This window comes from Peromyscus californicus, unplaced genomic scaffold, assembly GCF_007827085.1.
Source record: "Peromyscus californicus insignis strain IS unplaced genomic scaffold, ASM782708v3 Scaffold_14__1_contigs__length_90479793_seg_2, whole genome shotgun sequence".
NCBI classification, from domain to species: domain Eukaryota; kingdom Metazoa; phylum Chordata; class Mammalia; order Rodentia; family Cricetidae; genus Peromyscus; species Peromyscus californicus.
Genome location: NW_026294436.1, coordinates 41,671,359 through 41,683,257, shown reverse-complemented (window position 1 = coordinate 41,683,257; position 11,899 = coordinate 41,671,359). Strand labels below are relative to the sequence as shown.

The 11,899-nt window shown below is 44.5% G+C and overlaps 1 protein-coding gene across 2 annotated transcripts in view; it reads left to right on the top strand.

Annotated features, from left to right (window-relative positions):
* The first annotated feature begins 5,879 nt into the window (after nt 1–5,879).
* Nucleotides 5,880–11,899, top strand: part of Tdrd5 (tudor domain containing 5) — a 45,669-nt gene continuing 39,649 nt past the window's right edge. The window contains exons 1-3 of one of the 2 annotated variants that reach the window (XM_052737273.1): nt 5,880–6,111; nt 6,644–6,805; nt 9,497–9,636. In XM_052737273.1, coding sequence (XP_052593233.1) covers nt 5,880–6,111; nt 6,644–6,805; nt 9,497–9,636 — 534 coding nt within the window. Of the gene's footprint in view, nt 6,112–6,643; nt 7,037–9,442; nt 9,637–11,899 lie in introns of both variants that reach the window. The other variant, XM_052737272.1, reaches the window with a different exon arrangement.

The following is an 11,899-nucleotide window of genomic DNA, read 5'->3' as shown; positions in this document are numbered from 1 at the left end:
CTTCCAGTAGCAAAACCCAGGAGCTGTCTCATCCTTTTCTGGGGAACGTGACACGGCTGTAGATTTCTTTGTATTCCACTGTTTCTGTCTGAAACAGAAATGTCTCTATGACTTTTAAAGCAAAGTTCACAATTCTACTCCAATAGAATTAGCCCACGTTGATAGAAATGTTCATTTATTTAGTTTTCAATATTGATTTCACACATACCTTTTTTTTTTCCCCTCAAAAACTTTTTTAGAAAACTTTAGTAGCTGGGCAGTGGTGGTGCATGCTTTTGATACCAGCATTTGGGAGGCAGAGGCGGGTGAATCTCCAAGTTTGAGGCCAGCCTGGTCTACTTGAGTGAGTTCCAGGACAGCCAGGGCTACACAGAGAAACCCTGTCTTGAAAAACCAAAATTATAAATAAAAAACTGCAGTAATGAGAACCTGAAATAAATTGACCTTGAAAACTATTGTTTTCTTTTCATGTGTTTTATATATCCATGGGAATACAATAAATATTTAGTAACCAAGTAACTTGAAATTAAATGAACCTCAGAGGCTGATTTTTAAAATATTTTAAAAATTATTTTATGTATGGGTGTTTTGCCTGCATAGATGTCTGTGTACCTTGGGTATGCCTGGTGCCTGTAGAGGCCAGAAAAGGGCATTGGATCCCTGGAACAGAAGTTATAAACAACTGTGAACTGCCATATGGATGCTGAGAATTGAACCCGGGTCCTCTGGAAGAGCAGCCATGCTCTTAACTGCTGAGACATCTCTCCAGCCCTTGACAATGATTCTTGCACAAGTTACATGAGAGGGCAAATATTTCAAAAGTCTGGCTCAATTAGCACTTCCTGTCTAGAACAGCACACAGAGAAAAGTTCTGAAGCTGCCTTTGATTCACAGAGGGAAAAGCATTATGATTTCCTTGTCCGTATCTAAAGCAATATAAGCGTCTGTTTACTCGTTGGTTGGGGTTACCAATGATGAAAGTATCTGAAGAAAAACGCATGATGGTCCCTGATAAACGGCCGACTTAGCATTCTGGAAGGTGGAGGGGTTGCGGAGGGCAGTGCAGAGTCAGCGGCCAGTGCTGCTGGCCGACCTCCTCTGCGGTTATAACAGGGCTGATGTTTTCCTTCAGATTCCTTTTTAATTGAAAATGCTGCTCATACCTTTCTTGGAACTATTCTACGTACTCATAAGCTTTTAATACTTTACTCCTTCTTTGTTGAGGCTGATGTCCATAGGAATAGGGCAGCTAGGAGGAGGAGGAGCTCATGGTTGACTTGAGTGCAAGATGAAAGAGCTGGAAAGGTTGTAAGACGCTATACTTATTCCCATGTAGTACCTTCAAATTTGATATCCAAAGAAAAGAAGGGGTGGATATATATCTCTACAGATTATTTCATGAAACATAAAAAATTTCTAACATAAAAGATAGAAGTTCAGATGTTACTGTTTGGGATCTGGCAGCTACAAAGATGTGTTAAATTTGACTTTCCCAAATTTCAGATGTCAGATTGACCAACTATGGGAGAACAGCAGTGTCCAGGGAAGTGATGCAGATGAAAGCCTGATCCAAGGGTGCAGATGGGGATGTGTGGCCTTAGGAAATACTTCCGAGGAAAGATAACCAGATGATTCTCTGTATCTGTTGTATGTAAAGTGATATAAGCACCTGGCAACCCTTGAGATTATGGGACTTGACAAGAGACTTGAGGGGAGACTTAGAAGCTGAGCAGTTTGGTCTTTGTTTTAGACAGAGTTTCTCTGTGTAGTTCTGGCTGTCCTGGAACTCACTTTGTAGACCAGGCTGGCCTCGAACTCAAGAGATCTGCCTGTCTCTGCCTCCTGAGTGCTGGGATTTAAAGGCGTGCGCCACCACTGCTCGGCGCAGTTGGTCATAACTGCAGCTTCTCTGGTGGACCCACCTCCTAGAAGAGGGTTTGTTAAGTCACTCCCAAAGCCAGCTTCCTCTCTGATTCAGTGCAGCTGGGTTAGAGCCCGAGACTCTGCGTTTTTAACACGTTCCTCGGCGAGCAAAGGGCAGAATGCTTTATACCAAGTGGTGAATGGTGAAACAGTTAAAAAAAAAAAATCTAGCGTGGACTGTTTATTCAAGGGTTTGGCTGTGAACGAGAAGAGAGGGATGTAGGTCACGGGAAGATTTTTCCCTCCTTGGCTCTCTCTATGTAAGATAAAAAGAATCAGAACATAATTTTATGTTATAGGAGTCTACACGGAGATGGAAATGGAACTGTATAATGATGATAGCCGAAGAGCCAAGTTGTGGTCCATCCAGTGCTACGGGAATAGAACGAAGGGGAAGGGAACACACACCTGAAGGAAAGACATGGGGAGGCCAATGCGGAGGCCTGGGCTGGAGCTGAGGAGGTTTCTGTATGAAAACGTACATTTTCAACGGGGCTAGAGCATAGTTTTCCAGTGGTGGGGTAATAGCAGATTAAGATGTCTAAGATGGAGTCAGAGGCTTAGAGGAATTTCTATGGCAACAGACTTGAACTCGCTATCAAATGGCCCAAATTGGGCTTTAATGTTCAAAAGCTTGGGAGGTAGGAATAATTGTTGGGGATCTCCAGCGCAGGGGGAGGGGGGAGAGGGGAGGGGGCGGCATTCCAAACCCCACCTAAGCATGCCAAGCGGTGGCTCCTCCCCTGGAACTGCCCTCTCCAGACCCTGCCCAAAGAAAGGCCTCCAAGTAGTGGCTCTTCCCCGAGCTCCTCAGGACAGCCTACAGGGTGTTTAAGGTCTATGGTTTCCCCTCTCTCCCTGGACCACCCGGGAATACTTTAATTCGGTTTAATTTGGCCTGATCTGACTTATTGCATCATCGGCAGAGTTACACACTACGGGGGGGGGGGGATATTAATACTTATCAATAATGTATTGATTCTATCCTGATCTTTCAATCACCAGTCCTTCACTATGCTCTTAGAAAGTTTCTCTAAGGCTGAGATTGTAGCTCAGAGTACCATGCTTGCCCAGCATGCACAAAGGCCCTGGGTTCAATCCTCAGCACTGTCAAAAAGCTCCCCTAGCTTTTCCTGACTTTCCTAAGGCAAGAATACTTGTAGGGGCAGCTGTAATTGAAATTAACTCCCAGATTGGAAGCAGTGCTGGGAGTAGGCCAGGTGGAGGCACTTAATTACCAGACAAATAGGCTACTGGTCTTCATAACACAGAGGAAAAACAAATGGTGGGCTGGCCTACACAGTTCTTTGGTGCTAGTTAAATGTAGGGCTCAAGAAATGAACTCCACAAACAACTTATTTATACGTACGTATGCACGTGTGTGTGCGCGCGCGCGCGCGTGCGCGCGCGCCAACAAAAACTAGCAAAACACAGGCTTTATGTTTTGAGAATAGAGTCTGTTTACATCCTACAAAGACAAGACTTAACAATTCTGAGCACTAACTCCAGATCCACAGCCTTTAAAATAAATCCCTCCAAGCTTGAAACATTCCAGCCTACGGGTAAACAGGAAGGAAAACAGCTTCAAGAAGTCCCTGAAACTGACCAGATACATCGGGCCCCACCCCCTTCTCTGCCAGAGTCCATAAAAGCTGAGAGTCCATCTGATCTTGCTAAGCCAAGTTGCAAAGAAGACTGACATCAGCCCAGCTTCTCTGGGAGGAGCAGAAACCACCATTGCCTGCAAGGGGTTTAGAGCAACTGAGACACTTGGAAAGGACACACTCTTGACTTGAGCTGCCTGCAGGCTGTGCAGTGTGCTCCAGGTTCCCAGCTTTTGTGAGTTGTCCCCTGTGCTGGCATAGGCTTGGTGATGCAGGTGTCTTTGAGTCATTTCTGCTCCTGTGACTCTTCACCCATCTTCCTGTAGGAAACTCCAATAAAACTCACTGGTTCACCAAGCTGGACTTTGGTGGCGGTTGTACTTGTACTTTGGTCTGCCGTGGGCTTCGTATGTGGGATGAGTAGGCGTGAGTGTTGCATCTTCTCAGGAAAAGTTTTGTTACACAATGGCAAACATTGAGCTTGGGCTTGAATGGCAGTCTAATTTCCATTGACTTATAGCTGTTTCTACCTAAAATCTTTGATTCCTTTTCACATAGGTTTTGTCTAAAAAGGGATTTTTGTTTTGTTATTCTGAGGACTTCTTATAATAAGAAGATATGTTCCAAAACTCGTCATCGAAATGTTGCGATATTTGGGTCCATATTTCATCTTAGAATTTTCTTTTCTGTTAATTTACTTACCAGCCACTCCTCTACTGTAAGCCGAATATATGTTTTCTAGTTTGTTTTTAAGAACTTCTTTAATATTCTTTGTTCATTGATGGAACATTTTGTTCTCTTATGGGCTTTGGGCAGAAGGGGTGTGTGTGTGTGTGCGCGCGCGCGCTTCCCTTTCACACCCCCTTTTGCAACCCATCTGATCGCCAACTGGGGTTTTTCCTCTCTCCATCGCCCAAGTTCTAGGTGTGCCCCACCCAGCTTCCGGTCTCTTAATTTGAATTCTTTGACTATCTTTTAGTTTGTCCATTTAAGATTGCATATTGTTAAGGGAAAGCTATTCAGACCCTGAGTTTCTACTTGCTAGTTTTTGAGGAGACGGTCAATTTGGTTTATTCTACAAATCCAACAAATCTGTCCAAATAAAATTATCTTCCTTGGTCTCCCAGTTCTCTTATTTCCATTGCACCGGGAATGTTCTTTACTCATTCCAAAAGCCTTCCCACCCATCCATTCCTCTCTTCTTGGCGTCAAAAGTCTCATCCAGCTCATCAGTGATTCTTAAGCCAGAACCAGACTCGCTCTTAATTTTCCTTCAAATGACTGCAGACCTACGGACCGAGCACATCTTCAGGTGTGACGACGGGGCCACCTGCCCTGGCTTAGCCAGATCGGCAGGAGCCTCCGCCGCCGCGGTTCCGTGCCCGGGGGGGGGGGGGGGGGGGGTGCGGGGGGGAGGACGGGACGACCCTGCCTCGCGCGGGTGCGGGCCGGTCCAGCGGCCACCCCTGCGTCTTCCCACCGCTTTCGAGGAGGTGAGCGCGGCAGCCCACAGCGCCGCCCCGGACGGGGAGACGGGCCTCGGCCACACCCGCACGGCGGCGATCTCCGCTAACCGTCACACCGGCCGCGCCCTCGCGCGTGGAACGCGGCGCTCGGGCCCCGACGGCCCGTGGTGCGCAGGCGCGCGACCCCCTGGCCGGCTCGGCTTCCCCGCGGCGCTCCCGGAGCAGCCCGGACTTGGGCGGCGCGCAACGGCAGCGCGGGTGCGGGCGGGCGGACGAGCCAGGCGGACGAGCCGCGGACAGGTAGTGGCGGGCCGCAGAGGATGGGATGCGTTACTGCCGCCCTCAGCACGCCTTCCCGTCTCAGGTCACCGGAAGGCCGTGGGGGCAGACGGGAGGACCAGCTGGGGCGGTGAGGGACCCCTGCCCGAGGAGCGAGGAGATGGGACGGCCTGCCGTCCGTCGGTTCCCGCTTCTCCGGGTCGCTCCTGCATGGCGGCCTAAGACCTTTGGTTCCCAAAGAGTGGCTGAGAGATTCCAGTTGATACTGGGTTGCACGGGGGAATGACACCCCTTAGGGAGCTTGAGATGGTCCTTGAGTAAGCATACTAATCGGCCCGGCCCAGCTGCGATTTCACACCAGCCACTGGCAATGATTGGGAAGGCTCTTTCCTACAAGCTGAGCATTGGGGTTACTGTAGGGAGTGTAGCAGGAGAGGGCTTGTGAAAACTCACGGTATTGCTTCAGGCTTATGATCTATACATTTCACATCTGAGTTTTTATATTTCATGGCTGGTTGTTAAAGGGTTTTTGTTTATTTTTGTCTTGCCATGGGTTTGACTCCTTTCTCTCAAAAGCGATTTTTGTTGTCTTAAATCCTGTAGCACAATGTCTGAACAAGAGCGTATACAGGACTGTCTGAGGAAAGAGATAAGGTCACTTCTTATTTCCACTAAAGATGGTTTGACCCCACAACAGTTGGAGAAGGAGTACCTTTTGATGGTTGGTAACCATCTACCGCTCCGAATCCTTGGATATCGGTCCACTATGGAGCTGGTGTTGGATATGCCTGATGTGGTTAGTGTCTGCCCCTTTGGGGATGGTAACATCATACTGAAAGGTACGTGTAAGACTTTGGAAGGTCTATAAGCTTTATAATTAAAACATATCACTCAGTGCAGAGTTGTTTTAGCTGTACAGTTATCCTATATCCCAGGGTGGTGGATGTCATTGCGTTGTGGTCATTGGTGCCTTTGAGGTTATGGGCAAAGAGAGAGTAATGGGAAAACACCCCCCCCCCCCCATCCCCATTCTCCAGAAAAGTGGATATTCACAAAACTATATTGGTACAATTTCAGATTACTGATTTTTAAATGTCTAAAACTCATTTTAAATTTCACGGAGCACAAAAATGTCATTGTAGGCATGCTTGGTCTTCATTTCTAGAGTCTCACAACTTCCAGGTGCCATTAACAGTAATAACACGTGGGCTCTTTGCATCTCCTGGTAGAGGAGTTAGGAAACTGTTAGTCAGAATGTAAAAATGGTGGAACCAAGAGCTTTATGTTACGCTCCTTGGAGAGACAATTGCAGTTAGGATACATGGAGTATGTCTTTTGCCTGAAAGTGATTTTCCCCCCATATCTCCTTAGCCATTCCAGATGAGTCCACCAAAGGAATAGCAAGTTTAGTTGCAAAGCAGAGGAGGAGCCATAAGGTCCGAAACTCCATGCAGAAGGGAAGAAGCAGTGCTTGCTCTGGCCGCATACCTTACCGTGGAAGGGTGCCCCCTATACTTCCGGCTGTTGTGAAGAGTGAGTTGAAAGACCTTCTGGCCTTGTCCCCTGTTCTCCTCTCTGACTTTGAAAAGGCGTTTGCCAAGCGTTTCGGACGATCGTTCCAGTACATGCAGTACGGATTCCTCTCTCTGTTTGAAGTGCTCAATGCAGCTTCCGATGTCATTTCTGTAGAGCAGACCAGAGCGGGTTCTTTGTTGACACTAAAAAAGAGTGTCTCAGAGGAAAAGCAGAGAGGATGGCCAGCAGGTAAGCCCGGCGGCATTAACAATTGGGTCGTGGCCACACACTCAAAAATATGGTCACCCACAAGTACAACGGCAGTTGATACATCAGTGTGATGGAGGACTTCTCAGAAGACTCCACCCCAAGATGAAGAGCTACAGGCAGTTAATGGCTGCTGAGAAAGAATCCATCTTCTCCAGAGACAAGCCCTATGATGGGTTTTCTTTTTTTCTTTTTGGAGACAGGGTTTCTCTGTGTAACAGTTCTGGCTGTCTCGGAACTTGCTCTGTAGACCAGGCTGGCCTCGAACTCACAGAGATCTGCCTGCCTTTGCCTCCCGAGTGCTGGCATTAAAGGTGTGCGTCACCACTGCCCAGCTTGTGGTGGGTTTTCTAATCCCAAGCAGTCGGCCCTATATATATTTACAAGTGAGCAGCACCAAATGAACTCAGCAGGCCGTATTTATATACGTGTGTGTTGTATGTAACAGTAATTGAAGAGGTCACAAACGAGAGGGAGATGGGGGATAGGGGAAGAGTTAGAGGGGAGAGGGAGAAGTAGAAGTGATATCATAATTGTGGAGCTTGAGAGACGCCTCAGCAGACAAGAGTATTGACTGCTCTTCCAGAGAGCCGGTATTCAGTACCCCGCACTCACATGGCAGCTTAAAATTGTCTGTTACTCTAGTTAAAGAGGATCTCATCCCCTTTTGTGGCCTATGTGGGCACCAATCATGCATGTGTTACACAGACATACATGCGGGCAAAACACCCATACACAGAAAATATTTTTTAAAAAAGATTGTTCTGTGGATGAACCCATGGTAGAGCAATCCTGGCATATAGGGAAAGGTAATTGAAGGGTTAAACTCCATGAGTTTGTTAAAGTTAAAATCCGTCTTCCACTAAGTTGAATAATCTTAGGCAAATTAATTAATCTGCATAAGCCTTGGTCTCCAGATCTCCAAAGTATATAATATAATACATGGAATTTGGATTTGTACTGAGGACCTCACATGAGACAAGGTCTGTAGAGAGCCTGGCATTTAGTAAGTTTATTCTGTGTGGCAGATGAGGCTCAGAGTAATATAATCATCACTTAGACCCTAGACAGAATATCCACTGCCCAGGGCAGGGGCCTGGCTCAGAGAATTGTATGTCAGTTTCACTGACCCCTTTCTCCAGAGTCTGCATTTAGATCAGAGTGAGTGCGTCATGAGAGTGCGTCATGAATTTACAAAGCAGTGTTTAAACTGGTGGGTGATGTAGTTCACTCTGCCTGTCCTGGAACTGTGTGGGGGTGGGAGGGTGGGGTTAAGCTTACAAGGCTTAGGGGTGTAACTCAGTGGTAGAGCTCTTGCCTAGCCTGTACAAGGCCCTGAGTTTGTTCTTCAGCACTGGAAGAGGAAAACAGGCAAAAAACCATATTATGTAAAGCACTTTGCACATGTTTCCTGAACAGTAGAAGTAGATATTCCTTCCCAGTGATTGACTTGTTCACATTTCCCATCATGGCTCATCTCCCATATCTTCAGCTATCTCAGGCATAATTGGTATGTTTGGTAAACTTGATCTTGGGGTAAAGAAAGCACTAGGCTGTGCTTTTTTTCAGAGATACATGTTGTACTACAGAGTACATTTCCCGATATTGATGAGAACTTTTATTTTAGAACCATGTCTTACCTCGTAGCATTTCCTCCTCCCTTTCCTTAGAAGGTGGTCACCCACCATGAGAAGCATAGTTCTATGCAAACTTTTTAGTTGGACACTGTTTGCTCTCAACATTGTTGAGAGAATTTAAAAATAAAAATAATGAAGAGATGTGCTATTTTCTTGAATTCTGGGACTTAATATTAGAAGACTATTTTATTTCCTCAAACTCGTCCATAGTATCAAGTGAAATTCTAATCAAAATCATGAGACTTATTTTTGATAAAAAAAAATCAGATTTATATACAATTAAATGTACATGGAAATGTAAAAATGAAAAATGTAGAATAGCCAAAATAATTGTAAACAAGAACAAAATTGTAGGACTCAATTTTATAATTTCAAGATACTATAAAGTGATAGCGACCATGGAGCACCAGGTAATGAGATACTTCAATGTGGAAAGCATGCCTGTCCAGTAAACAGCACCACAATAACTGTTAAGTTTTCAAGGTTTTGCCTAAAAATGCTACTTCTCAGTTATATTCAGGTGACCTTATATGGAGTTTTAGAGAGCAACAATCTTTTCAGGAACATAGTTTCTTAGTATTTTTTTAAATAAATGACTAATCACTTTTATAGTATGTAAGTTTTATTGAATATATACACTCCTTAATTTTTTTTCTAAGTTGAGGGCTGTTAGCTCACAGTAGTTTTTTTTTTATAAAATCTCTGGGAAATTGCTAATCACTTTTTGTTTTTTCTTCTTTCTTTACAAAAGGTAAAATTTTTACCCAGCCATTTAGAATGAAACAACAGGGCTCCTATTCTACTGGATTCCCAGTAACGAAGACACGCTTTTCACAACCCACTTCAAATATGGAACCACCCAAGCAAGTACTGAACATGGAGAAGATGCCCACATTTAATACAGTGGAGATTTCAAGGCTGAACCACACTGAAAAATTAAACCAGGTAAGGTGCTGGAACTCAGGGAGAGAGAGAGAAATATGCCAAAAATAGGCTTTTGAGCTCAGTGTGTCATCACTTAGACCCGATGAGAAAGTTGACAAAACCTGGAGCTAGAGAAGTGGTGTAGTCGTTGAAAACACCAGCTGTTCTTACAGAGGACCCAGGTTCAATTCCCAGCACATGGTGGACCACAGCCCTCTAACTCCAGTTACAGGGAATCTGATGTCCCCTTCTGGCCTCTGCAGGTACCAGACCAGACCACAGACATGCATGCAAGCATTCACCTATACACATACAATAATAAAAATGAAAGGTTGAAGCCAGCCATTCATTGATCAGCCCTCCTGTGGTTACAGTGATTAGGAAAAGGTGAGAGGCGTTTTATCAGCTACATTGTTTCTGGGAGGTGTTGGCTAACACCTCCATGGCTGCACCTCCAGTTCCAGCTTCTGTTTAGTATAATGTCATTTGACTTCATGCTGGAGACTATGTCTAATACTCATGTTAGGTATCTTTTTATATACATAGTTTCTATTTATATATTGTCTTTGAAATGTCAGAGTCATTTGCTCATTTTACAAGGTTGGGTTGTCATTTTATTGAAATAGAAGAATTTGTATATTCTGAGTATGTAGCTAGAGCTTTCCTGCCTGGCCCACAGTCAGGACAAATCTCTCTCACCTGCCAGTCCCACAGCCGCTCAGACCCGACCAAGTAAACAGAGAGACTTATATTGCTTACAAACTGTATGGCCATGGCAGGCTTCTTGCTAACTGTTCTTATATCTTAAATTAATCCATTTCTATACATCTATATATGATGATATTTTATTTGTATTAAAATGTTATTTGTATGTTAATAAATAAAGTTGCCCGGGGGTCAGAGCTATTAGCAAGCCATAGGAAAGCAGGGCAGTCAGTGGTGGCATAAGCTTGTAATTCAGCACTTGGTAGGCAGAGCTGGGTAAGTCTCTGTGTGTGTTCAGGGATACAGCCATTATTGGATACACATGCCTTTAATCTCAATACCAATCATGGAAAACCTGGAGGCCTATACAGACAGGCCGTGAGGAGGTGGTCATGTGGTAGGGTTTACAACCAATGAGAAGGCAGGACAGGAACTCTATATAAAGACTTTAACACAGGGGTAGCTCTGGTTCGGAGAGGTAGGACCACTGCAGGAGGAAGGGTAAAGTTTTAGCTCTTAGCTCTGACCTCTTGGCTTTCTTCTTTGCATTGGTTCTGTGTTTCTTATTTAATAAGAAGGTTGGTTACATCTACATCTATACCTTGCCACGTGGCTCATGGCTTACTGGCATCTTCACATGCTGTTTGTCATGGCGGCGGCTGGCAGTGTCTCTCTGACTCAGCCTTCCACTTCCCAGCTTTATTCTCCTCCTGTAGAAACAAAAGCAAAACCTCGTCCCCAACGTAACACATACCCTGGTTTCCATTCTGAGGTCAGCACATCCTTAAAGTATATAGGCTGATTTAATTCTGTAGTTTTTTTCTATTATCCAATGTCTCTCTGCAGCTGTTGTTCCTTTCTCATTGGCATTAAGAAAATTCAAAATTAATAGAGCATTATGCAGTCTGTTTCTGGGGGTTTTGTTACTCCTTTCTGTTTATGTAGCATATCCTTTAGAGTTCTGTTTGATCTTTCTGTAACTGCTTGACCTGTAGGATTATGTGGTATGCCTGTAATATGCTTTATATTATAATAAGCAAAAAACTGTTTCATTTTAACAGAGACATATGCTGGAGCATTGTCAGTTTTGATTTGTGCAGGTATACCCATGATGGCCATAACTTCTAGCAAATGAGTGATTGCAGAATCAGCTTTTTCAGAACTCAAAGCAGTTGCCCACTGAAATCCTGAATAAGTATCAATAGTGTGGTGTACATATTTCAGTTTTCCAAATTCTGCAAAGTGAAACACGTCCATCTGCCAGATTTCATTCCTTTGAGTACCCTTTGGGTTACATCCTGCTGGTAATGGCGTTTGATTGTAGAAGGAACAAGTAGGACATTTCTTTACTATTTCTTTGGCTTGTTGCCAGGTTATGGAAAAATCCTTTTTTAAACCTTTACTATTGACATGATGTTTTTTATGAAATTCTGAGGCCTCCAGCACATTTCCTATCAATTTATCAATCTCATCATTGCCTTGTGCTAGAGGGCCTGGCAGACCAGTATGGGATCGAATGTGAGTTATATATAAAGGATGACTCCTTTTCCTCATTGTATCTTGTAATTGAATAAATAGT